This window comes from Aquila chrysaetos, chromosome 9, assembly GCF_900496995.4.
Source record: "Aquila chrysaetos chrysaetos chromosome 9, bAquChr1.4, whole genome shotgun sequence".
Lineage (NCBI taxonomy): Eukaryota > Metazoa > Chordata > Aves > Accipitriformes > Accipitridae > Aquila > Aquila chrysaetos.
Genome location: NC_044012.1, coordinates 18,231,211 through 18,258,522, shown reverse-complemented (window position 1 = coordinate 18,258,522; position 27,312 = coordinate 18,231,211). Strand labels below are relative to the sequence as shown.

Sequence of the window (27,312 nt, the reverse complement as noted above, 5' to 3'; positions counted from 1 at the left end):
CTCAGCTCTGTGATCGCTTTGATACTTTCTTTTTGCACTAAGCGGTCAAATCTAGTGTTTGAGAGCTACAGACTATTCTTAGCTTTGCACATAAGATGCTTTTTTTCACACAACAACATGAAACTGAGTTTATAAATTCTTTATTGAAAAATACACTTGCAATATTATCATACAAAGTAACATAAATGGTACAGAGTAACAAGAATTGTCTGACAATTTCATAAATATTTTTACAGAAACATCTACACAATTTCTTGACTTCAGCCTTTTTGTTATGCAGGTAAGAATGAAAGATACTTTAATTGAATTTACAGTGGAATTAAGTCCTAAATTTTCCCATTATTCAGAGGAGCAGGAATGACTGAAAACACGAAGCTTTTAACTTTTGCTTCCTTATAAAAACCTCTACACTCTGAGCGTGTACATTTTGCATTAACACCACCACTGTCCCCAGTTATGCAAAGGGGTAAATTGGTATACTGTACCAGTTGTTAGTATGCTTAATGCTTTCCTAATAAGTCTGGTATTTTGGAACTATTTTAAATAAAAACAACTAGTAAGTCTAATATATGCACCACTTTCTTATCCTGTTAGTAGGGGAGAAATTTCTCCCAGGCAGCGTGATTTAGGTTTTGTTTTTTTTTAAACAGACAACACCCCCCCGCCAAACCCCAAAACACAAACAACACAAGTCCCCCAAACCCTGTCCTTTAAAACCAAACAAAAAAGCAAAGTATATGTTTTAAGAGATGGACACCACTGTCCTTCTACTCAGTAAGCAAGGTGGCCAGTTCCTGACTCTCAGGAAAAGCAATCTGAAGAAACATGACAAGCATATAAAATTCCTTGGAAAAAAGCAAACATCCCTAGCTTCCTGCATTCATTTACTGCATATACATCAAGTTAAAATGAATTCTTAATGCCATTTGCTGAAGAGGGGAGCTACGGGATGTCAATTTGAAAATAAATACAAAAGTCAAATTGCTTCAACACAGAAAGACATCTGAAGTCGGCCTTTGAAAAAAATATTCACATTTAGAAAGTGCCATTGCAAATATACAGCAAAACTACTCTTCCTTAAAAATGACGTTTCACAGCCCTATCAAAAGTGCCACCTTTTGAACATGAGTTCACTTTAAAACATTGCACAGCTAAAAACAATGCATAAACAAAATTATCTACCTTTGTACAACAAGGTGCCCAAACATTAAAGCAAAACAATGTGATGGTTTTCAGGGGCACACGCAACATCCTGAATATGGAAAGAATCCATCCAGACAGCTTCCTTCAGGGCTGAAAAAGATTATTTCCATCTTCCCTTTCCAAGCAGAACTGGACTTTGCTAGAACAGTACTTGTAAGTCATTGTTTTTGTGGAGGTCATTACTGTACAAACCAAGACACTGTTGAATATGGTTATCTTGGTGCAGCGCTCCCACGTCTGATGCACATATAACTTCCTAGTCCAAAGATGAAAATGGTGAAGCACTGATACAAACAGCATGAGTGGACTGGTTAGAGCAAACGGATTTAAATACCTGGTGCACAGTAGAAAGCTATGTTAGGGATGCATGCTCCAAGCAACAGAAAGTGCTTCAGCTGCTTGCCGAAGCCAAAGCCTGGAGATGGATCGCTTGCCTTATGGTTAGCTTAACTACGGGGTGAGGCTGGGTCGCAGGGTGGGCAGCGTATCCTCGCTGCTGTGGGCGTTGTGGGAGACTCCTCCTGCCCCTTCCTGACAAGTACAAAGGCTCAGCGCAGTCTGGCAGGAGACAGGTCACGATCAGGGTGGCGAGGTGGGAAGAGGACAGCCTGGCTGAAGACACTTGCAAAGGCTTGGTGACTCCGTGTGATGGGCTAAGCAGCCTGGCCCGGCGGAGCAGCAGCGAGGGAAGATCTGTGCTGAAACACCGGACTCAGTGAGACCCTCTGTCATTTGCTACGTCTTGTAGTCGTCTTAACAGAGCAGTGTGGTTCTCCTGACAGATTCGCTTAGCTGGTGCTTCAGTACCATCTTCTAAGAGAATGCCTCTCTTCTTTGTTGGAGTTTCTCCAGTTCTAACCATGCTGTTAATTTCCTTTAGCCTCTGGAGGGGGGCGGGGGGAAAAAAGTAGAATTAACTCTCATTATTGTGACTACCAAAATATAAAATGAACTTCTGTTAATTGCATTACAATGGGATTACGTATGCTTTATTTCTGGAGATCTGTACTGTACCTTTTTAATCACTGTACTGGTCCTTCCATTACTAGAGTATGCTAGAGTCTTACTCAAACTCAAGCAAGCTGCTTGTTTCAATGCATGTAGAGCTGAAAGCCCTTCCATCCATAGTTAGAACTCTTACCTTACACCATAGGTGCAACAATCCCTATCTAGAATGAAGATGCTTCTCAGGGAAGATTTCTACTTCATTCTTGGAGACCAGAGAGGACAGGATTCAGCCTGTTACATGTTCACCTGGTAAGTCCTTTCATGTTAAGGCCATTTGGAGGATTTTTCCCCACTAGGTAGATAAGAGTTTGTGATTGTACTTAATGTTCTCTTTCAACAGTCTCCAACCCATATAACCCATCTGTTCCCTGAAAGCAAAGGGTACCGTTGCCACGCCTCCTGAGTCTGTCAGGTGTGTTGGTACAAAGAGTAACTTCTTTTAAAAGAAGTACACAAGTAGCTTGGACACCCAATTGCTTTACAACTTCTTGAATAGGAAGAGCATTAGGTGAGAAGGTACATGTTACATGAACAGAAAGGTGTGTTGCACAATCTCCTGTAATTTCAGTACCAAAAAGAAAAGGTAGAATTAAGGATTTATAAAAGCAAACTAAACCCTTTTTGACTCACCTTTGATGGGCTGCTGCTGAAATAATAGAATATTTTCTCTCGAGGAGAGAGAGTAGGCTCGTTTTTGTGTGGCGAGATGTACACTGGGTGATTCTGGGACAGCTGTATTCTGCGAGGGGAGCCAATCCTTACAAATGGGTAGGGCGAGAGCGGAGGAGAATCAGTCTGCTCAAAAGAAAATGAAAATCACCCAATAAGTGGTATCTGATCTCAGGCATTACTACAGTAAGGCTTTTGTGAGTGGGTCACCATGAACACAGTTTAGTTTTTTTTCCACTAATGTCACACCATATGTATTTAGAACAGATGCAAGTTTTGTCATGTTATTAGGCCAGATTAGTGGGGTTTTTTTATCTTACTTCTCTAAGGCTGGCAGATGACATTGCTCAGTGCTGTGTGTCTCATACTGGAGGAAACATCATATAGACATCAAAAGTACTTAGTATTTTAGCCACAAAGTATGTCCTTGAGGTGAAATTACTGCCATAAAAATATAATCCCTTGAATTTGCTTACAGTGAGGTTAGCTAGGAGTACTTTACTGCATATACAGTAAAAAAAAAAAATCTATTACTAATGAAAAGCACAGAATTTAACTTACCGCATTTGAAGTATACTTCAGAGCAAATTCTTTAATCTGCTCGATATACATGTTGTTGTAGAATTGTATAAGGTCCCCTCGCTCTTCCTCCTCAGTGTCACTGTTGGCACCCGTCAGTCGGGTTGGAGTAGGGGGAGCGCTGTTGGGATGTGGTACAGGCAGGGTGCTGCTGGATCGCATGACTGGACTGGAGTCTCTGCTAGCTGTAAAGACGAGAGCAATCTCTCCTTTATTCAGCCACAATTGTTTAATGCACTTCAAATACTTTAATCCCAGACGCTCAGCTGCATACAAAAACTGCATTCCAGACTTTTAAATTGCAGTATAGTGACCATGAACCTGGTGTCAATATCAGCAACGCTAATTTTGTTCCCTTGGCATCTTCCCTTATAAAAAAGCAGTATGTTGTTAAAGACCAACAAACTGCCAAGTATGTGTACAGAAACACATTTGATTTCCAACTTAATACTGGATAAACTGCAAGTGGCTTTTCTGTATAAGCTGAATTTCATCACAATACAAGCAGAGCTAAAACTCCATTTTGCAGGCATTTGTGCTATGCTTTTAACAGTAGCTCTTTCTTGTCGCCAGCTGGCACAATTTCAAATAAGGAACGGTAGTCTTTTTCAGCTAGTAGTAGAAGTATTTGGCTTGGTAATACTTTTTTTTTATATATATACACACAAAAATTTTTTTCTTCCCCTCCCTGCCACCTCTGTGACAGAAAACATTAATACCTACAGTTTATACCATCATCTATTAAATATCTTAAGAAGTGGTGGTAGGAATATACAGCATCACTTATTTGCTTTCCTTTATAGAAGTTAATTCAAGGAAAATGTGTCAGTTCAAGTATCAAGAAAAGAATCTTCAGAGATGTCAGATATGCTAAAATAGATGTTGTGGGTGGCTTGCTTCCTATTGCTGAAGACAGCCAGCTACTGCAAAAGAAGCTGCTGCAGCTCCATGATTGTGTTAAGAGTAGCTGTGAACACGGGCTAGCACTGATTTCCTTTCATTCTACAAAGACATGTTCTTTGGTGTACAAACTGAACTCACATAGTTCAGGCTGGCCATCGTGGTAAACTCTTCAGGTAAGTGCACATGGTGATAGATTCAAAACTGTCAAAGTGGGTGCAATATTAAGCTTGAGTTACAGCAACTCTTAAATGTTATCAATATATTTTTAATTGTGTCCAAGTTTACCAAAGAAAGAATTGTTTGTGGTGGGGTGACACAAAACCTAACTCTTCCTTTATGCACACGCTTTTGGAAATGGAATTAAAACCAAACATCTGAAGTTGGAATCACTCACTTCTTTCTTTGTTTCTCTCTTTACTTCTGTCTGTAGGTGAGTTCTGCTGGCTACTGCTGTCACTGCTGCCAGAGCGTCGTCGTCTCCTCCTGCCTTTTATCAGGACACTGCGATATACCTGCAGGGAAGAAGAGAAGCATAACGAAGAAAGGATGATTAGACATGCAGTTACATCATCACGAAACAATAGTCTGTACGATATATCTGCTTGTTAGAAACTGCATTGTGGTATCAAACTGCTTCTTACAGGGGAAAATACAGCCTCCTAAGAGGAGTATTATCCCATAGGCACCACCTTCTTAGGTTTTAAGTAAAGATATTTTCTGGTTTAGGTATAGTTTAACATAAAAGGCTTTCAGTAGTGCAGGATTTTGGATGCAACTGCTGTCTCTTGAGAATGGCTCACAGACTGCACTCATTTAATACTAAATGTTACTGTAAAAAGCAATCCATTCCTAAAATAGAACTAAGGCATTTAATAAATGGAATACCACATTGTTTAATACTACCTCTACTTACATGACTCTTGGCTTGTGGTTGTGTCCGATAACAGCGCATAATATTCTGAAATGATCTGTCTTCCTTAGTAACCTAAGAGGACATGAACAGAAAAGTTAAATATGGGTTTTTTTGAGGAACTGCAATGTCTGGAATATTAAGTCTTAAAGAAGTGTTTTGTTTGCTTTATCTTTATTCACACTGTACCTTAGCCATTACATAGATGGCACACATCAGCAGCTGATCCAAATGTCTATCCATCATGATTTCAGGGCAGTGCACCAAGGAATACTCAAAACATGTCCAGATCTTCTTCCGCAGTTCATCAGATATATCGAGTTTGACACAGAGATCTCTCAGACGAACACTAGCTAAATGATACACCTGTTGAAATGGAGACTGTGCTTAGGGCCACAGCAATACTGCTTTTCCTACCCAGCTAAGGAGTAGTTCAGGCTTGCCCACCCTGCAGAACTTGTGCAAATGATAAGCCAAAAGAAGAATAACTAAATTTAACTTTTTTCTTACAAGACACACACATTCTCAGTACTGGTATTGATGCTAAGAACACAGTTTGAAGCTTAAATTCTGAGTTGTCCTGAGCACAGGAAGGGTACTGCATAGCCTGACAAGAAACCACTGGATTGAATAAACCAGAATGGTCTGAAAGGTGATTTCTTCCTTTTAAAGAAAGAGCCTTAAAGAAAATGGACACCTTCAAGTACCTGCTGGCCAAGTACATAATCTGCTTCACAACTTGTGATGTGATAGCTGTGGTGATAGTCTACTCCTTTGCTAGTAAGAAGTTGCCTGCATAAGAAAACTACTCTTCAGGTACGTGTATGAACAGACAAAGGGTAGAGATTAACTTTAAAATTGAATATTCGCTCAGTAGTAGTAGTAATAAGTACCTATTTTAAAAATCACTGAAGACTTACCAAAATACAAACTAAGCAAAGCACAAATTAGACTGAAAAGTACCTTTCTAAAGAAGAGTGAAAGTGAGCCCATCTTCCGAGGCCTGATGGACATGGCAGTGGTAAATTGTTGGGTTTGTCTTTGCTCTGCAGGAGAGATCTGCTGAACAGTTAACTGGCCTGGTAACTGCAATGTTGCCCCAGTCATCTGAGTGTTCAGGGTACCAGCAAGAGTCTGGGCACTGAGAGGCTGAATGGGACCAGAAACAGCTTGAGGCTGGGTACCTACATTTACTTGGACCGGGAAGAAAGTTATTCCTCCATTTTCATTGGCAATACCTGTAATTTAAGAGAAAGACTCTGAAATAAGAGCAGGTTGATGGAGGGGAGGTTTGGTTTTTTTTAAAGAATTCAGTAATCATGTTATTAGTTGCTTATAACTGTAACTATGTGTTTAGTATATATGAAATTGTTTCATCAAAATACTTTTGGACTTTTCATCATAAGGAGAGAAGAAGATAATGAAATTGAACTAAGTTTTTCATACTAATGCAACTTTCATCCCATGCCAGTTCAGGAAGGAAGGCTTACTGAAATAACTAAATTTTATAAAATAGATGTTGGCAGTCAGAACATCCTCGTGCTGTACATGTTCGGTTTCTAAATTCTGCTCATCTGTTCAAACAATTTTTCCCAGTTATGAATCCTTAAACATACTTTTTCTCCACTGGTGTACTGTTCCCCCTCCCTCCCCCTTACTGTGTACTAATACTCTGACAGGAACAAGCCTCAATAATTCTTTAGTGGCTTTTCTCTCACCTTGTACTGGTATTGTCACAGTTTGCCCATTGTTGGCTGTTACGGTGGCAGTTGCCACTGTAACCAGTGTCTGGCCGGGCACTGGAGTTACTGACATTGCTTCAGGATTCATGTTCTGCACAGGCACCGTATTTACCACGGGCTGTTGGGAAACTCTTACTGGAGTTCCACTGTCAGAGGTATTATCATTATCAACAAACAGTCTTCTCCTTGTAGGATTGGCTGTAGGAGAACTGTATCTGTCATACAGGGTAGTGGGAGAGGATGAAAGGCCTGTGAATTAAAAACACACACACACATATATATATATTTAACTCTTGTTCTTCAATCCCTTATAACACAAATATGTGACAGAAGTCTAATGAGAACCAAACTATGTCATGCAAAGCTCTTTGGGAAGCATTTTTAAAAATTCCTTATGTCTACATTTGTGGCTTACAGATTGTTTTTAGAGGTGACGGTCTCAAACAATGCTGTGTTTAGCTTAGAAAAATATTAAGGTATTATGTTTTATTTTTCCAGAGAAAAGGTTGAGACTTGACATAACTAAATATATAGTGGAGCTTCTATTCTAGTATAACAATAAAGCAAACTATTCAAGTGCTACCTCTTAGAACATAAGTACTGCGTGTGTATAAATATTATTTAACATATACATATGTACACATACATCTATGCTGTTCATATACATAACTTCCTGAAAACACCCTATCAAAATAATATTTTGTTCACACTGAAATGATGAATGCATCCTTCCCAGATATCTGACTTAACTATGTGAGTTGCAATAGAAATACCATTTACAAATGTGTGTGTTTGCAGTTAACTATACATTGACATTAAAGCAGCTTCCTTATTGTACACCACTTAGACCATGACTTTAATTTTTAAATCTAAGAAGTGTAAGTAAGTATGTTATGCTTAAAAAAAAGAAGTCTCACCTTTTCCTAATCCTCCAGTTTCAGCACGAACCTCATTTATTCGTCTTGGTGTCAATGGTGAACCTACAACACTGTTCGCAGCAGATCTCTCAAAATAGTGAGGTGGCATTACCTAAAATATTTATACTTTTATTAGAGTGTCTGTATCGCAGATTAACTACATAATAAATTTTTAAAAGCCTAACTAAAACTTTGTAGGGATTGTACTACTCTAGAACACACAGTACTGGAATAATCTTTCTATGACTACAATTAAAAGTCTGTACTTCCCATACTACTTTGTCTAGTAATCTTTTCAAGTGTGACTGCTCCAAACCTTCCCTGCTTGTCCATTTTGTTCATTGTTCTGCTACACTGTGCAAATACTGGGGGAGAATCATCTCAGCTGCATGTCTCCGTTTTGGATGTCTCTCTAGAGCTGTCCATGAACAGAGCAGAGCACACCACATTTACTGTTTTCTCTGCCCTGAGTAGCTTATAGGGTGAAACTGAAATTTGGACACGCACAGCCTCTCCTTCAGGGTATAACATCCACTCTCGACCATCCTGTGTGAGTAGGAAACCTATGTAAAACATACCAACAAGTGCTCACCTCTTCGCAACTAGGAACTTTGTTTTCATTATCTCTGATTCTGTCCCACAATATGGATTCCTGTTTCCATGCCATACTTTCCAAGATCTGTTCTTCAATATGATTAAGGTGTTTTACTACTTCCCGACAAAGGCCGTCCTCTGCTCTAATGAAAACCTCAATTACCTGCAAGGCAGATATAGTTATGATCAACATAATGTACTTGTTTCATGTATTTCTTTCTTCTCACAGAAACATCCAATTAGAATTTCTGATTTTCAAGGAAGATGAGACTATTAGAAGTATTAATGCTGCCTTACAACGACTCAATCATATGTTGTCTTGCAGTTTTAGCAGAAGACAAGATATTTGTATCTTTCTAAACAAATATGTCAAACACCGTTGTTGAATAGCTACAACAATAGGTCATGATAAAATGATAATCCATTAGTTACTGTATAGATACTTGGATACTGCTCCTGTGTTAAACTGCTAACAGTATTTTGATTTTTAAATGCCCAAGACACCCCAGAATGACAGGTACCTGGGTAATATTTTTTCAATACAAAAAGGGGCAAAGCTGAGAATGAAGGTTAACGTGTAAGTTAACATGTGGATAAGGAGATTAAATTATAAGTCAATAGAGTACTCATGAATTAATAAGCACTTCTAGCTATCAAACACTTTACCTTATAAAAATGATAAACTGGAATGTCAAATATTTCAGTGATGAATGGGAAGTTTCCAGGTGGCTTATATGTAAAGGTAATTATCTCAAGGCAACATGCCAGCAGAGATCTATGAAACACATCTTGTTCCAGTATTGCCTGCAAGAGAGTTGCAAATTTTAATGCTCATTTACAGTGTAACTATAGAACAATAAAATGCTTTCTATTCTGCCTCAACAGCAAGATTATCAAGCTTATAAAGAGATGTTATTTTGTAAGAGACAGAACAGAATCCAAAATGAGCCATCTTTACTCGTTAAAAAATTCATATAGCTTTGTGTTTGCAAATGCAAATGATTTCTTGTACACTTTTTCTTCCATTCACATGTGTTTTCACGCTACTCTTTAGAGATTTAGCCTCATTTTAAATAGCTGTCTGTTCAGCTCTACAACTGGTTTCCTTTGTTGTAGGCCCAACTTTAAAAATGAGGTATAATTTGATTAGTTTTCCTTACAGATAAGTCAGTGTCTCCCAGTCTCCTCCTCTCTTGCTCAATGACTGACTCCAAGACCTTGTAGTATAGCACCTCAGCACGACGAAAATGCTTACTAGCAACATCTGCAGGAATTTTAAATAGAAACAATATGGTGAAATGCGATAAAAAAAATTATATTCTTAAGCTATAGAGATACAATGATTTAGTAGCTTGTGTGGATTTCTGTGCTGCTATGGCTACAATACTTTCAGGACTAAACCAGTTAGTTACGTTAAAGTTAACTGAGGAAACCCTCTCCTGTGCTGCGCTGACTTGTGAATGCAAAGCAGAATAACTTATTACTGAACCCAGATTTTGATGAAAACACCATATACGAAGAACAATCCTTAACATTGCTATAATACAATATACATATTTCAAGTTCAGAAAATACATTGAAAAGTACACCTATATGGATCCAACCTGCACTGGGCAACAGAAAACACTGAAGCAACTGTGCTGACAAGAACAGAGGAAGGCCCTATTAAGAAACAGCATCTTCTATTTTCAATGCGTCTTCATGCATTTCACAATTCATGACAACTTTGTAAATAATAATTTATACTGGCAGTATTTTAGTATCTGTACTAATGTATCTTTGTTTGTAAGCCAAAATTGCCAAAATTTAAAGACTACAATTAGTCAAATTTTTCATTACTATCACAAAAATCCATGCCATTGCTATTACTCTTATATTTGAGAGAAAAAGCACCCTTAACAGTGCTTTTCGTTTCACTTCTGTAGAACAGAAAGTATCATCAAATTCCAGTGATTTAAGCTAAGGCTGATTATAAAATTGTATGCAAGGTTGAAATTTGCCATGTCTTAAGAATACAGGAAAAGACAAAAGTAATATAAGAGACACTTGTGCTAAAGCATAACGTGTAAGTAAAACTAAGTTACAAGAGATGAATGTGTTTACAAGCATTTTAATTCTTGTCTGTGTAAGCAAAATGTTTCCCACCTTTGGAAAAATTACTGAATTCTCCTTCAGACTGCATGCTCTGGCAGTATACTTCATACATTTCTTTTACTCTGTTTGCAATAGATTGAGAAGGATCTCTGGAACATGCCCTGAAAAAAAAAACTAAACATTTTCAACATACTATTCCTACTAAGACAAAAAAAGAAAAAATCTACAACTATTTTTTAATATGATAAAAGCATGAAACTGTAAATATATTGCATAGCAATACAAACATGCTCATACGTGCCTAAGTATATATGTACTGTAAAATGTCCACAGCATATTACTATTATTGTTATTCTATACACTGTAGTAAATATGCGCATCTTTTCATGATCAGGGATAAATATTGAAACAGCATTTTCCACGTGATATAAAAATTGTTTTAAAATGTATTGTGCCTGAAGCAACAGTTTATCTACATGGAGAATAAATTTTATTTTGCATCTCCTACAGTATGGAATGATTTGCTAAGTAGGAAGAAGAAAAGCCTTGAAAATTTTGTATTAGCAGTTTACTGTTAGAGAAGCTCAGAACTGTTGGGTTTTAAACATTGCATGTTCTTACAGCCACCAGTCTCTTAAGGACAAATGTATCTACATAAAGAGAACAAAGTCTTTTGAAATTTAAATGTCTTTCTGGGTCCTATTTTACTCCAGAACCTTTGAAGACCGACTCACATTTTAAAGTACACTGTTCAGCATTAATGTTTCTTATTAAAACTATTTAAAAAAATAGAATTATTTGGTTAGCTCAACATCAAACTTACCTGAGTATTTGCTCCAGATTTTCACTGGGGGCATTTTTCAGTCCTGCCAGCATCGTATGAAGGCGGCTCAAACTGTATGTTGCTATGGAAACAGGTGTCACATATGGGTTGCTCTCTTTGATATACTTGCGGCCAGTAAGTGGGGTTGTAATCCTAAGTGATTTGGACTAAAAAGACAAAAAAAAAAAAAGCATATAACTGTACACTGTTATAAAACTTAGATACATGTCATAACCTCAAAGTGTCAATCTGTAGAATTCTTACCCTGTGTTACGATATATGCCTGGAAAAAATGGCTAGGAATCAAACAGCCCAAACTAGTTCACGTCTTAGATAATAGCCAGCAATAAAAGATTTATCTGTGTCACTTGGATGTTTGTATCAAACAGTACAGTATAAACATACAAACAGAGAGGATGTGACCTCACACTTAAATGCAGATACTGGGAGTGAAGTGTGAAACAACTAGGCCAATCTAGAAAAAAAAACCAAAACCCTAGCAGTCCCTTCCTATCCCTTGAGTACCAAAGGTAGCTGTAGCTTATAGGAAAAGTGTACTGAGCCAGGGTTTCCTTTCAGCAGGTTTAATTCTTAACATGAAAAGTCCTGAATCTAACGATTAGCATTTTAATTCATTTGCATCAGATCAAGCCATCATCACATCAAAACAACATCAAGGATGTTCCTTCAATTAATATACAGCAAAAACAATGCATCTTCTAATTATGTAACCACGCAACAACCAAGAAATGTTTTCCCTATTTTAATGAATACATTACATTTTGCAGTCTTCTCATCATGAAGTCTACCTCCCAATACTCCTCCCATTTTCCCCACACACTCTTAAGCATGTTTTATTTCTGTTTCCATACCCTACCAGGAAAGATGGTTCCCCCAGCCCTGCCTTGGACTCCCCAAGAGCATGCCACAGCACAAGCATTGCAGCTGCAAGCTGCTGTCATACAGGCCACACTGTTTCATCACTACAGAAACCTACAAGAGTTACACACCCAGAAATATGCCAGCAAAACTAAGTGGTTGATTATTTCTTTAAACAGATCAGAAGCGAAGAATTAACTATTTGCACTGATTTTGCAGATAAGGTTATTTTGATCTTTTCTCTCCAGAACATTGAAAACCATTAACCAACTCCCACTCTGGAAAAGATCACAGAACTATTTCAGTGATCTAGACTGTTTTACCCTTTTGCTCTCTGTAATCTAATTGTGCTAATAGAGCTTATATCCTTCTTTATTTGCCTGTCTTGTATCCTTCCTCCTTTAAGATATCTTTTCCATCTTCAGGAACATTTTGATATTCGTAATCATAGGTATACTTGTCTGCATTCAAAGTCAGTGCCTGTTTTTCAAATGCTACTCCAGTCACACAAAGGCCCTGATAATTTTATAGGTCTTCACTTTATTGTTCTGAAGCATGTGTTGTTCTTTATCCTCTCAAAGACCATATTTCATTAGTCATATATAGACATATGTATGTATCATGCTTTTAGGCAAGCAAGGTGAAAACCATTCCCTAGTGATTTAACTAAAACTGTAAAAAGATGTAATATTAACACCTGAAGCACATCTGTTAAAAGGAAACAAAAAGAATGCATAGGGCAAAGTGCTGAGCAGCTTTGCATACGTTAAACAAAAAACTCTGCATATGAGACAGAGATGTGAGGGAAGGGGAAGTTGGACAGACAGGTCCAGAGGGCCCCAACAGTTGCAGGACAATTCAGCACCTGCCAAACAACCATGGGGAATTGGCCCTTCTTTTGTGCTTGAAAATCTTCACCTAAAGATTCACCTAAACACACCTTTTTAGGTAATTACCTAAATATTCTCTATACTGGATTTAACCAAAGAAAACCCAAATGTATGGAGAAATTCTGTCCCCAAAAAACCCAAAGTAAACAATATATCTAATCAATTACAAAAACTAACTGAGCTATGCTGTGTACACTCCCAGATCAGCTTGAACAATAAAGATGGTAATTTCTTGTAGCTGCTTCTCTTCATCAGACATAGACTAACTCAACTTATTCTCCATATAAAAAGAGCAACACAGACCATGTCGCACTCACCCTGTCAAAGTGCTGCTGCAAATTATGCTTCACTTGTACTCTTTCAGCTGTTTCCATTCCTGAAGTTGTATTTAAGCACCTTGTAAGAGTTCCAATTTCTTCATCTGCATCCTCCCCAAGAAATATTCGCTCATCAAGATTTCCTACTGACAAAACATACTCCTCGTAGGCCTTGTTGATAGCTTTGCTACAGCAAAAAGGAAAAGACATACAAAACCCCCTTTATTTAGACAGTGCTTTGTTCACCTGCTTACTGAATGAACACAGTTCTGCTCTCTTGGAAGTCTACTTCAGAGCTTCCTTTAACCCTGACTGAAACACTGGAGCTCCTTTAAAATCTACAATATCTGAAACATGACAGAGGCAAGGACATTATTTTTCCATTACATCTGATGGCTTGCCATTTAGTATAGCTGCAGGAGGAACATAATAAAATACTGAGAACTCATATTTAGCTGCAAGCTCCTCAAAACTTACACGGCATCACATAATCATAAACTACACTTAACTGTTTTCATACCATTTAAAAGAAAATAAGTCCTACTCATAAGCATCTCTAGGTTTATAAAGAAAAAAATACCACCAAATCCAATTTTTCCCTTCCACTTCCCACTCATTCGATGTGCTCCCACATCTTTTTCATACTAATACTTTGAGTTATATACAAAAAAATCAAAACATAGAAACATAAGAATAAAAGCAGACATCAAGTAACACCATCCTGAAAAATCATTCCTCTTTCAAATACGCCTCAGACTGTGCGACCTCAAAGAAAGGAACTGAAACGCAATGTCATGTATAAACATTAATAAACGCACAAGTCAAATAGCTAGGTATTAGTTAAGACACAGATAATAGTGCAAGTGCAATTGTATTACAGAGGGATACTAACGCCAACCAAACCATGAATACAGTGACTCACAAGCTATCTCCAAAGTTCCCAGGATCTAGAAATCCAGTCAGATTTTCATCTTTTCCTTTTAAAAGCTGCAAGACAGTTAAGAACAAAGGATGGACGTTTCAGTTCTTAAAAAGGTTTTGGAGATAATGAGTAAGGAGAAATTTTTCTACATTACAAATTTATTGACCAACCTTTTTGTCAAAAAGTTTCCGAATATATGGCTTCCAAAAGTGTTCCTTTATGCCTTTTGCTTCTAAAACTAATCCATAATGTAATGAACACAGTTTTTCAATGATGCAGGGAGGATCAGATGACACTTTATAATCCTTACTATGAAAGTCATCAGGTAGACCTACAATTAAGAATACTGTATTATTTAATTTTGCAAATCCATACCTTGTTTTCTTACTAAACTTAAATTCTATGCTGTGTAGTCTAGGTAGTGTGAAATTAAAATGGTAAACTAATTAGATCCCTTGAAGGAATTATTAATTATATAATGCCCACTCAATTTGATAATGTTATCAAAAGTCAATTTTGAGTCACATATTTTAAAAAATTAGATATTGTGTGATAAAAAATAAAAGTATCAGTTCTAATAGAAAATCAATCAAACACTTGTGAACTATAATATTTATTCAAATAAATTTGAGATAATGGTCCCAGTTCACATCTGAACCACTACAAAGTAAATGTGAATACTGTACAGCACTGAAAATGATGTATAAGTCTGGAAAGAATTACATCAGAAATTCAATGGAAACTTCTCACCATTCATTTGTATTTGTGGTTATCAAGTCAACCTACATTTCCATTCTCTTCTGAAAGAGAACAGTAGCAATCCAGAAATGAGAAAGAAACAATCAAGTTGCCACTCTCATATTTGAGCATTGGATCTTTCCAAACTGCTGCCTCACGGGAACTCTCCAGTCCAATTGTGTCCACTGACGACTGTGTCATTATGCACTCTTTCACTGACATTAAAATGTCATTAACTGACATTTTTACTTTGGAACTTCCTTGAATGGTATTTCCATAGTAAATTAAATTCTTGACTTACTATACTATTGACAAAATTCAGTAGTCTGTTATTACATACTACATTAGTAGAAATCTAACTGCGTAGCCAGATATAGAAAATATTAATTCCCATGTATTTCAAATCACTATTATTCAACTTATTCTCTGCCACATAGATTCATACTCATTTCAGTAGCCTTAGAAGTTCTTGCAGACTTTGGATAAAGATAGTTAGTTTTCTTCAACATACCTTTAAAATTAGGATTCAGAAGTTCTTTACGATTAGGACACTGGAGAGCATTTCCATACACTAGATCCAAAGCACATAACAAGAGATGGTAGGAATTGACCAAGTCATCACTGATCATAGGAAAATTACCTTCAATATTAGAAAGACATAAGACATTAATTAAAATCAGCATAGATTTTAAATTCTTTTAACCAAGAAACTGTTGATATTTGTATTACAATCAAAAATGGAGTCTTGGAAACACAGACCTTGGTGACTATAAATATCCGGATACAAATGCAGGTAGTAAAACAGACACACACTTAATAAAACATAGCAAATACAATAGTAAAATATGTTTTCAGGAACAGCAACAATTGTGTAGGAACTCAAATATATTATGCTGTTTTGAAAACAAACCTTACCAAAATGTTGATAAACGTGATATTGCAGACTCAGTCATTCACAGTAATCTGATTAATCAGTGCATAAATAACTTGAAGCAGCATGCACTGTATAATAATGCAAACTACCTCAAGGAAGAAAAATTTGTTACCATAACTCTGGCAATTCAAGCCCCACTGTCTGGCAGAGTTACATCCTTCAACAGATTCTTACTCCATCTGCCTGAAGCAGAATCTTGTTCTGCTTATAACAGGTGGGTGTATAAGGGGGAAGAATGGGTTCCGACTGAGACTTTCCTTTTCCCCAGTTTTGCATTGCTGAAAAGTGTTGCAAAGAACTTTAACTTTTTCTAGGCTAGACCCAAGTGTTCAGATGTCCTAGAAAAAGCAAGCACCACCCCCTCTTTCAATTCCCCCCCATTCTCCAGAATGAATCTATATTCAACTCAGTCAGGAGATTATTTTTCTTTACCAATCTGTTTTCTTTACAAAAATTTTGCTGGGGGCATGCTCATTATAAACAGTAATAAATTTAACTTTATTTCTCTTGTGCTTTACAAAAGAGTTAAAATATGTCTCTCTGCTCTGGTTTACAATGTAGCTTTATTTCATATACCTCTAAAGTATTTTTTATTTATCATCTTCCTGTAGAAAAAAATCCTTGTAACCTCTTCACTCTTTTATCACCTTTCACAAAGATTATATTCAGATTCATTACTCTTTACTGAACTCGTTTAGGTTTATGATATTCCTTTAGAGGAATGGCCATAGCTAAAAACAGTCTTGTAAAATAAACTATACCACTAATTAATACCATAAATCACAATTCCATGAATTTATATGCACATCATGATTTTCTATCACTCTTTCGATACTAATAACTCCTTTAGTCCTTTTTTTCATTTTTCCCAGGTAAGCTCCAAACGACTTAGCTGAGCCCACTATGAAGAACAGGTTTAAATCCTTGAAGAAATCTATCACATAGTAATAAACTCACTCAGAACACATCAAAATGTAGGTATGAATATTTCTAAATTATGCTGTTACTTTTCTACCAGTAATGTATCAGTTTGTTCAAATTTATATTTAATTTTCTGATTCCACGTTTGTTAAAAGAAAAATAATTTCAATGTAAATAATTGGAACTATTTAAAATAATGAAGCCTACAGGAAATTTGAATTAAGTGTACACATTTATCAGTTATTTCCAAATAAACAAATAAGGTTCACAGCAAAGCAATGGAAGTTCTAAGTACAACAGCAAAATGTTAATCAATAAAAATCTTAAAGAAGTAACTCTCATAACGTAGGTCCACTTTCATAACCATGAAGTCTAGCACGACAATTGTTACTGTCAGCACAGTCAAAAATAAATCTAATTTTACACTACCAGTAGTTTCATACAAATGATTTCTCAATGACATGTCAAACAATAGCTTACTACTCCCTTTCACAACATAGTACCAAATAATAATAATAATAATAATAATAATAATAATAATAATAATAATAATAATAATAATAATAATAATAAAATAATAGTTATCTCAGTGCTGCAGAGGTATTTTTTTTTCCATTTCCATTTTAAAGAAAAAGGTCAAGATAGAGAGTTTAAAGATAAATTCTTAAAAATAGTATGCAAGAGTTGCAGTATCACTAAACAAAGTCACTATCTTACTTTGCAGTGTATACCAGAAGTACGAACAAGACCTGTACTTTCTCCATTTGTGAAACTGAACGCAATGATCTTCAGGCTTGCAGAAATATCACAGAGACAAGCCTGAACTTGCCACTGATGTGCGGTTGCCATGATAAGGATTACTGCCAACCCTCAAAACACAGTGAACAAAACTTAACATGAATATTTAATGCCTGAAATTGTCAACATTTAGTTTCCATTTTTGTGCTGCCACACTTTAATAAATTTACCACTAGCCACTTACTAATTTTGCAGTTTATAATTACTGTAAATTTTCCTTTTTCTTGTCAAATATAATTGACTATGTTCTCAACATGGTATTCTCTACAAAGTTAATTTGTATGTCTGAAGCTGCTCACTAATTAACAAGTAGTTAATTGATGATGTAGTTACTCAAACATATTAACCAATAATTTAGCAATAGGAAGACTCATAAAGTCCCTCTGCACCTTGTCAACTGTCTAATCTACCTATAGAATTAGGGATTTTATAAAAGGGAAAAGAAAAATCTGTGATTTTTCAGACTGACCGACTTACTCCCTCAGCTGCCTAACTGTGCTAAAGAATAAAGTCCAGAGTGATTGGAAATAAAGTACAGTACTAACTCTCCTCTGGACTCAGTGGAATATGAATAGGTATTTCATACTACTTGAGAGCGCTATTCTGGAATGAAAAAAAATTTAAAAAGATGAAAATCATACTGTTGCAAGGGTTGCAAGCAACATACTTGTTTAGGTAAGATTTCTCTTTCCCAATAAAGTGGAATTTGCAGCCTATTGGAAAAAGGCATCTTCTGCATAAGATACAGTGTTCAGTACAGCACTTGTGCAATACCACAACCTTCTTGATCTTTGTACAAAGATGTGATGGTGAGGGTCCAGTAATATTGCCAGTAACTTTTCCAAAAGGGAGCTGCTGGCAGCCCTCCACAACGTGGTACAGTGTAGAAAGAAAGGCTAATCTGTATTGAACAAAGTTAGTGCCAGATAAATCAATATTGTGACAGCCTACTCTGTCCTATCCTCAAAAGCTGCCAATTAAGGAAATCACAGCACACTGCAGGAATCTTAACACTGATTCACTTTTAAACTGGGAAAAAAACACCCTACCACACACACCCAAACCAAAACAAAATTCCTTTTATCACTTTCCTTGTAGAAATTAAACTATTAGTTTTCTTCTAGTAGAAGTTTTCTTATGAAAAAATATAAAAATTCTCTGGAAATTATTAATGGACCTGAATCTACAAAGACTTTCTTTCAGTGAGAAATATAAATCTTGTCTTTATTTTCCTCAAAACACTATCTTACTTATACAGAATTCCCAGTGAACACTCATCCAAGCAGTACTTGAATAAAGCTCTAGGTATGCAGAAACTCTTTAAGACACAGGTTTGATGAGGAAAGACTTTAGACTATATGTGATATGACTGAACAACTTAAGCCTAAAATAAGGATTTAATCCTGTTCCCTCCTGTGGCTTTCTCTCCCATCAGTCATTATCAAGAAAAACTGCTGAAATCCTCTACTGTTCTTATTAGCTTTAAGGCTACTCTTACAATAAAGGTTATATATACATTGCAATATATTGTCCGTTCATTGCATTATTTCTGCAGAAGCATATTAACAGAGCATCCCCTTACGTGTTCCAAAGGTATTCGAGTCTATAAGACAGTCAGCCATTTATATATACACTGCTATGTCCAAAGTGCAAGAGAAAAATCACCCTTGCAAGACAGGCATATGCAGACATATTTAGTAATGCATATGGTTATTTGATACAGTTGCTGTATGCTCATTTTTTAAAAAGGTAGGGTGGCAAAAAGGCTATCAAAAGAATTAGAATGCTATCTGTGACGCTAGTGTGAAAGTATTCACACCTGCAATTTTATGATAAATTTTTACTAGGTTGTAGAAAAAAAATCATTAAATACTTTCAGCGCTGCTGGAAACTTAGGAGGAATTTAAATATTCTTTGTTCCTAGTAAACATACATATACACCTTATGTTAATTACAACAACATCTAAATATGAATTCACTAAAATTCTAAGCTACTTTTTTCCCTTTGAATTACAGCATAAGTCTCCACAATACTGGAAACTTCATAAAAATATTCCATGTAAAAGCTATCAAACTATTTGCACATACAGCTCACCTTAAAAGTGTGGTAAAACATACAGCAGGTAAATTAAGACAGAATACTTTCCTTCAGGCTGTTCTGAGAAGGCCCTTTCTCCAAAGGCATTTCTGAATTCAGAAATGCCTGCACATATTCAGTGTTTAAGGATTGATATAAGGTAACGACTAACAAAACCAGGTTTGCTGTATTTAATCCCTTTCAAATCACTTACCTTTTGCATGAACAAAGAGCACCCAACAAAACTGGAAAACTTCAGTCACAGTACATGGTTGTCGTCTTTTGGGGAAAAAATACAGGAAGAAGACACCCAATAAGCTTAATGAATTAAGACTGATAAAACATCATACAACATTCAAATATTCTAAAAGAAAATTGGGCTTTACTATCATGTGGCCAAAATATTAAACCCTTCCCACAAAAACCTGACTGAAGGTAATACAGAAAGCCGCACCCTGGTTTAGTGGACACAAGTGGAACCCCAGTCTCAGTCTGCATGTAATGATTCAAATGTCACTACAGCAGACCAACCCAGCAAATTCCATTAAGAATAGGCCAAGACTTGAGCAGAAAATCACTGTAAACTTAATGATAAACATGGCTGGCCTAAATGTTTTCTTTTAAGGTAAAATTGTGACCTTAGTTCTAAAGAACAGGTAAATATCTGAGTCTAAAATATACAGAAAATGTTATTTCTGCTTTTCTATACAACAAATGGTACATATAGTCAGTTGAAATAATTTGAGAGCCAGAGCTGTAATTCCTTCTTCATAAGCATTCTGAGCAATATAAGCATGTATAGATGTTGTTGGAGGAACACATTACACAGTGCGTTGATATTAATATACTCAGTACAGGCAAGACTTTCAGACCTGTGTGTTCACAAGAGTGTCATCTATGTACCAATATAAACCATTTTGTATAGGATCTTATATGATTTACAGAATTTTGAAATATATTAAATGTTTAGCCAAGTTCCTCTGCTGGTCTTTGTTTAAAATGCTTTCAGATAAAATATAACTTATTCATGAGGCCCCTTCTTAAATCAAAACCTTTGCAGCTACTGAGGATTTGTTATTTCTCAATACTGCCACGTATAGCATACTGGATGGTTTTCCTAAATATCCTGCCTACTTTCACAGTTCTGGCTACTAAGTTTGGTTTGTGTTCTTGGTAACATGAAAATCTTGACAAAATAATCAACTCATTGAAATATTTTTACTCCCCCCCCCCCCCCCCCAAATCAGAAACTATGCTCAAGTGGATTAAAAAAAACAAAATAAAACAAAACAAACCCAAAAACAAAACCCCACAAACAAAAAAAAAACTTCCCTAGCACCAATTTTTATAACTCCACAGCATCACTCCTTGTTTCCATATAACATATCATTGGAAGTGCTATTTAATATATTGCAGCTCATCCCCAAGACAGGAGAACATTAGAGCAGCAAAGAAGGCAGCATAGAGGTATGTTTTGTCCAATATTATCACATTCCTTCTAGGTTTTTTAAAGTGTAGTTGTCTAATGTGGATTGTAAAATAGGCATGTGAGCCTCAAAACAAGCAGTACTTGCACAATGTAAATAGTCTTTATCAGGTTTTTTCTGTTTTTAGAAGCATAGCTTGCTCTGTAAGACTGTATTTAATATTATTTATTTCATTCAGTATTATGTAGTTAAGTTGGAAATTCTTCCATTCAGGCCAAATTAATTCATTGCGAGGCCATGTTCTTTTCCATTTCTCCAGTAGTTTGTTCAGCTTTAATCTTTTATTTTCTTATTTAGTTACTCCATCAGGTTATGTAAAGATTACGTATGTTTCACACAAAAATTATTATCATCTTCCAACTTAATCTTCAAAATTACTTTACATTTTACTATCCAAGCTAACCAACTAGCAGGGTTTACTCTTCTAATAATGGAATTATATATGTAGTATATTTTCATTTCAACATCAAATATTCATCTCAATACATAACTCTATTCCATCTACAGTCCAATTCTAATTTACTCACCCTTTGCATTCTCCAACAAAATCCTGTCTTTTATTATAGACTCAGATACATTTGGTTACAAATACCACTAAGTGATGCTCACAAGAACATCAAGGGAAGGAAAAAAAAAAAAAAAGCCAAAAAACCCAACTAAGTAATAGCCTGTAAATATTAGAAAAAAGTAAAACAACAACAAAAAAATACCCAAACCCAAACCCCCATAAAAGCAACCAAACAATAGCACTTCACAGTAGTGAAGATGAAAGAAATAATGAATGGGAATAAATCAATCTCTACTAACTACCAGGAGAAATCACAAGCCATGCTAAGTGCTGGCACAAACAGATGAAATCTTGTTAAGATCAGAATAACCAGAAAAGAAGGCTAGCACTTAATTTTCACAGCACTCCTAATACGAAGAGTAACAAAGAAACAAAGCTTCTACTACAAAATAAAATATCCAGAAGATCTGCATCTATGGAGAAAACTAGGGGACTTACTAGGCAGTGAAACAGGCTGAGTTGTTCTATGAGCTATTGAGGCCATACAGATCGTACAATGATCAAATTCTTCCAGCCTTTCCCATCTTAGAAATACTAATATTTCTCTTGTCTACAGGCTGACTTTAATTTCTCCCCTTTCCCCTGCCTCCCAAATCATAGGAACTTAGCAGCTTTGGGATTTTCTGCATGCTGTCAGATCTGACAAACTGAAAAGAAGATTCAAAAACTACTGCGAGCAAGGACAAACAGACCAACTCTAATATTATAAAGAACTACTATGAAAATACAGTCAAAAACACACCTAAAACAACCAAGCAACTTCATTATGTTTTTGTAACAGTAATGCTCCAAAATCAGCGTGGAAATAACAGAAACATACCTCTGTTTTCTTCCTCTCTGTTGACGAGGTTGATCTTCTTGAGGATATCTGAAAATATCCTGAAAAATGGGCTCATACTTCTTAAAAATTACTGCAGAAACTGTAAAGTTTCTCTCTAATCTCTCAGTTCGTTCTCTGAATTGGGAGGGTAGATTTGCCATGTCTTCCCACTTTTTCATCTTGTTAAAAAACTCGATCAAGCTGAAAATACCGAACAGGTTAGATATGAACGGGTGAGGTTTTTTCCAGAAATACATGATACATTTTCAAGAAAAGTGCAATTTCAACTTCCCAAACTACTGATAAAACGGCAGTCCTGCAAACATGACAATGTACTCAGAGCCAGTCCTTCGCCCATAAACAAGGATGAGCTTAGATAGCTTGCAAAATATTTTTATATCCTCGGTTGAGGACCATGTTAAATATATATTCACAGTTCTGGCTTTTTCTCACAAAGACACAATCAGCTCCAACAGTCAGATTACTCTATAATCAGATTTCCCTCATTTTTCTGAATAATTTATTAAACTCTTAAGTTCTGCAATGCTAAGAAAATACTACAAAGTGTGAAAAAAACCCTAAGTTTCAATAAATTTCACTTCATAAATTTGGCTTTTGTTTATTTTTCATTCCTTTATCTACTTCTACTTTTTCAGTGTTATTTGTCTTTGATAGCCCAGATCACAGAAACAATGTATCCACATTCAATTCCCTGAATTTGTGCTTTGGAAAAAAAAAACAAAACAAAACCCCAGCGTTTTTAAAGGAACACTTTTGTATTGTTTAAACCAATAGCAATGCTCCACCAGTAAAGGAGATGGGGAGAAAAAGTGCATAAGAACTTTTTTTTTTTTTTTTGCCAAGCTACTAAATTGTTACAAAACAATCAGATTGCTAATAAATAAAGTCGATTGTTTCAGGAATTTTTTCTTCATTGCTTTATGGACATAAACATTTCAAACAAATTTATCAGATTCTGACATCACTTTAGTTTCATAAAGCAGGAAATGTGAAAAGTGAAGCCTTCTTACCAAAAAAAAGGATAAATTGCGTGAATATTTTCACAGCCAAGTAAAAATGGTTTCTCATGTGAGAAGGTCATACTTTGCGCACATTTCAAAAACAGACTGTTCTTCAGGGACTGGTTTGTTTCTCCTTTGAGAGAGGGAAGTCAATCTCTGATTTTGAAAACCAGTGTTTTTGCAGCATAGTAATGACAAATGGAACTGTCCTACTTCTGTGGCCATGAGCTATAACACAAAGATTCCAGTGATATAAATTCTATCTTTAAAAGCAGGAAGCAAGACAGATATTTAGCTTTTGTTCTCAATTTCTAAATTTCACAAGCTGATAAGCAGTCTTTGAGATTTTGTAAGTGTTGAAAAATTAGCAAAAAGAAAAGTTACCTTTGTTCTGAACAGCGCAAAATTCTGGTTAAAGATACGTAATTTCCCTCAGCTGTCCCTCTGCTCACAGTTGGAATTGCTTTTCTACAAGCCACATACAAGGCACACGCCAGCCAATGCAGATCGTTCCCCTGTGAATTAAAACATCAGGTGTCTGAAAGACTTTATTGAAAACAAAACCGTACTCTTCAGCTACGCACCCATAGAACTGTTTCCTGAACGAATGCAGTTCAACCAGTGAGAAAGTTGATTCGTTGTTTCAAAGTTCTGTTGAGCTACTTTGTGTTTTTAACTACAAGAAAAAACAGGTGCTAAACAGATAATTAACATCGAACTGTGTCAAAACTAGAATTACATAGTTACTAGTCAACCTTATAAATTTCACCTGTGAACCTAAGTTTAACTGTATTTTTAGTGTTGCTCTTCTCCTCTAATAACATTTCGTACTGCCTTGGTGTTAAAAGAAAGTTAAAATATAAAAGCTACAGTTCCCTGCTATCAAAACATTCTTCTGCCCTGAACAGATAGTGGGAACAGAAAAAGATCGTTTCCATTTTTCTCTGTATTGCACAACAGAACAATTACTCAATCTGGTACCTAAAGACAGAAATTAATTCAAACGAAAACCTTTCAAATCTTATTATCTCTTCTCGATTAAAAAATAACGTTTTGATAGCAAAAGGACAGTAAAAATTAGTGTACAGAAGTCTGAATTCGATGCTGTGGGTTTCTTGGGCTACATAGTATCACGGGGCCAGATGAGCACACACCTTCGGGGAAAACTCAAGTTTTCTTTCTGTGCTTCCCAGCCCGTTTCCGATGGTTACAAGCAGCATGTGTGACAGGGGTGCTTGCAGACCAAAACACTTCCTTCCTCCGGCAGACGCACGCAGCTCCAGGCACGGCAGGACTAACTGCCTTCCACCTGTGCGAAACTGCCTTTAGCTCTGCGTTGAGAGCCGCCTGGTTACGGAAAGGGAAGCCCTAAAGAATTCCGATTAACTCTAGACAGACGTGCTTTTATCGTAAGCACCACCTTTATTTTTAAAAAGCCACCCGGTGAAAGGCATCTCCCGGTAGAGGCCATCTCCCAAACGAAGCGGGTGCGCCGCTTTATGTCACCGTTTTAAAGAACGATCTTACAACACCTGCACGCCTTCAGCCATCCACGAAGTTTTGCGCCACATTCACGCAAAACCCCGTTTATTGTAATTGCGCTGAGAGCATCTAGACGGGCAATTGAGCGGCTACCGCTAAACGTCCACCGAGGTGACCGCGTTACGTTTGTCCACTAAGCAGCCGACAGTAGCAAGACTACAACGGTACGACGGCTTTTATTTTTAACGCCTTTTCACCGCCGAGTCTCGGGATTATCATTTTTTTCCCCGATTTCGGAGCTGGAGAGCACCGCTGCGCGGCCGCTCTCCGTGCGGACGGCGGGCCGGGCCCCGCCCGGCTCCCCCGGCGGGGCGCGACGGCCGCGGTCACGGCACGTCCCTCGGCGGCGCTTCCCGCGGCTGAGGCGCGACCGACCCCCGAGCGGGTCGAGGGCCGACGGGACGGGCCGAGGCCGCGCTGCGCCGGCGGAACGTGCCCTCGGCCGGCTGCCAGCTAACACCCGGGCGGCGCCTCCGCGCCGGGCGGTGTGAGGGAGAGGCCGTCGCGCCTCAAGGCCCGTCCCCTTACCCTTCCCCCCGCTTAACCCTCTCCCTCCCCGCCGGGCTGTCCGCCCAGGGCCGGTCGCCTCGGCGCGGCCGGTCGCCTCGGCGCGGCCGCTTCCCCGCCCGCGCCGCCTCAGCGCGGCCCCCCGAGCCCCTTCGCCCCTCACCTCCAGGGTATAGTTGCGCTTCATGCTCTGGTAGCTGAGCCAGGCCTCGGAGCGGGCGCGCTCGTCCATGTTGAGGCTGCTGCACAGCTCCTCGTAGCGCTGCCGGGTGTCCCCCTCCTCGGCCGGCGGCGAGGGGGAGGGGGCGGCGGCACCCCCCCCGGCCCCCGACTCGGCCTCGTCCTCCTCCTCGCCCGGCATCCCGCACCCCGGCGCTAGGGGGCAGCGCCGCCCCGCCGCCCACTGCGCTTGCGCCGCCGCCCCTGGGCGGCGCGACGCGCGTTCGAATCCAAACACCCCGGCGCCGGGCCCCGCCCCCGCCCTCCGCCGCGCCCCCTCATTGGGCGGCAGGCGAGGGCCGGCCCCGTCCGCGCCCTCGCCCTGCGCAGGCGCACCGCGGCCTTGGCTACGCTACGGCCTCCCCCCCTCCCAGCAGGCACTGCGGCAGCGCTCCTGCCCCTGCTCCCAGAATGCAGCGGGAAGGAGCAGGGCCGCTCGCTGTCGTCACCGCGTACACGTCACGGGCAACAGCGGCGGGCTGCGGCGGGGCGGTGGCCCCAGTCGCCCCGTTAAACGGCAGGAACCCGCGCGACGGGTTGATGTGGCGGAGGATCGGCAGGAGGGAGAGCGTGCCACTGCCCCTTCTGTCACCTGCCTTGCTTCCATGGGGATGAGGAGCAGAAGGGCCGGCGGGCCTCACGCGTAACGGACGAGCGCCAACAGCGATGTTACAGCACAAAGTGGTCACTCACACGTTGTAAGGTTTTGAGATCTTCATGAGCAAAGCGAAAACACTGCTGGCTACATATCATAAGGGACCATTAAATAAAACTGGAAGAGGATGAATTCGAGTTCTGTTAAAGGCAGCGGTGCAGAGCATTTATACAGCCAAGTAGAAACAAAGACATTCAGTTCTTCAAATCCATCTGAAGAGTTTTAGACTGTTATAAAGAAAAAAACAATTTCAAAACAAGGCCACAAAATAACAAAGATTCACTTTTGATTTGAACCACTTTTGGTGGAGTCAAAATTTTTAAATGGCTGTCCCAATAACTGGAAGTGAATCAGGTGATTTCAAAGGGTGAGCAGCAACATGCTGGAAAGGTAACAGCAAGAGCTCCAACTGTCAAGGCCCTACCAGGCAGAGAGGAGACTCCCAGAGGAGTGGGAGAGCCTTAAGGAGAAATCAGTCCTAGAGCAGGTACATGTGAATTAAGAGATGAGTACAACTGTACTTGATTTACTGACTGTGGCTGTTTGCTTCTGTACTACTAACATTTCAAAGCTA

The 27,312-nt window shown here is 38.2% G+C and overlaps 2 protein-coding genes across 10 annotated transcripts in view; one reads left to right on the top strand and one right to left on the bottom strand.

The window, feature by feature from the left end:
• Nucleotides 1-8,205, top strand: part of LOC115345411 (AKT interacting protein) — a 29,759-nt gene extending 21,554 nt beyond the window's left edge. For 4 of the 5 annotated variants that reach the window (XR_005933128.1, XR_005933132.1, XR_005933130.1 and 1 more), the window contains one exon: nucleotides 237-637. The gene's annotated coding sequence lies outside the window, so the exon portion shown is untranslated. Of the gene's footprint in view, nucleotides 1-236; nucleotides 638-2,356; nucleotides 2,461-4,792 lie in introns of those variants that run through there. The other variant, XR_005933131.1, reaches the window with a different exon arrangement.
• On the bottom strand, nucleotides 125-26,271 carry RBL2 (RB transcriptional corepressor like 2). Of its 5 annotated transcripts, XM_030024068.1 has the most exons (23): nucleotides 26,028-26,135; nucleotides 24,970-25,124; nucleotides 24,200-24,330; nucleotides 22,794-22,994; nucleotides 20,133-20,197; nucleotides 15,700-15,828; nucleotides 14,621-14,781; nucleotides 14,451-14,515; nucleotides 13,529-13,715; nucleotides 11,443-11,609; nucleotides 10,671-10,780; nucleotides 9,686-9,789; nucleotides 9,192-9,329; nucleotides 8,524-8,688; nucleotides 7,932-8,043; nucleotides 6,991-7,263; nucleotides 6,236-6,510; nucleotides 5,462-5,638; nucleotides 5,276-5,347; nucleotides 4,757-4,874; nucleotides 3,442-3,644; nucleotides 2,842-3,006; nucleotides 125-2,086 (listed from the first exon to the last, which is right to left on the bottom strand). In XM_030024068.1, the coding sequence occupies exons 2-23, from the start codon at nucleotides 25,033-25,035 to the stop codon at nucleotides 1,916-1,918; spliced, it is 3,255 nt and encodes a 1,084-aa protein (XP_029879928.1). In that variant the 5' UTR covers nucleotides 25,036-25,124; nucleotides 26,028-26,135; the 3' UTR covers nucleotides 125-1,915. The 5 variants fall into 5 exon arrangements, with proteins under 5 accessions (XP_029879928.1, XP_029879927.1, XP_040981660.1 ...); XM_030024067.2 differs by lacking the exon at nucleotides 24,970-25,124 and having other exon boundaries at nucleotides 26,028-26,271; XM_041125724.1 differs by lacking the exons at nucleotides 125-2,086; nucleotides 24,970-25,124 and adding an exon at nucleotides 2,415-2,503 and having other exon boundaries at nucleotides 26,028-26,271.
• Between the last annotated feature and the right edge of the window lie 1,041 nt (nucleotides 26,272-27,312).

Excerpts from the sequence above, each read along its gene's own strand:
- RBL2 (XM_030024067.2), bottom strand. The coding sequence starts at position 26,225 with ATGCCGGGCGAGGAGGAGGACGAGGCCGAGTCGGGGGCCGGGGGGGGT. Across the intron at positions 13,716-14,450 it reads GGGAACTTTGGAGATAGCTT|CAAAGCTATCAACAAGGCCT; the intron begins GTGAGTCACTGT and ends TTTTTGCTGTAG. Across the intron at positions 8,689-9,191 it reads CAGTTTATCATTTTTATAAG|GTAATTGAGGTTTTCATTAG; the intron begins GTAAAGTGTTTG and ends TCTGCCTTGCAG.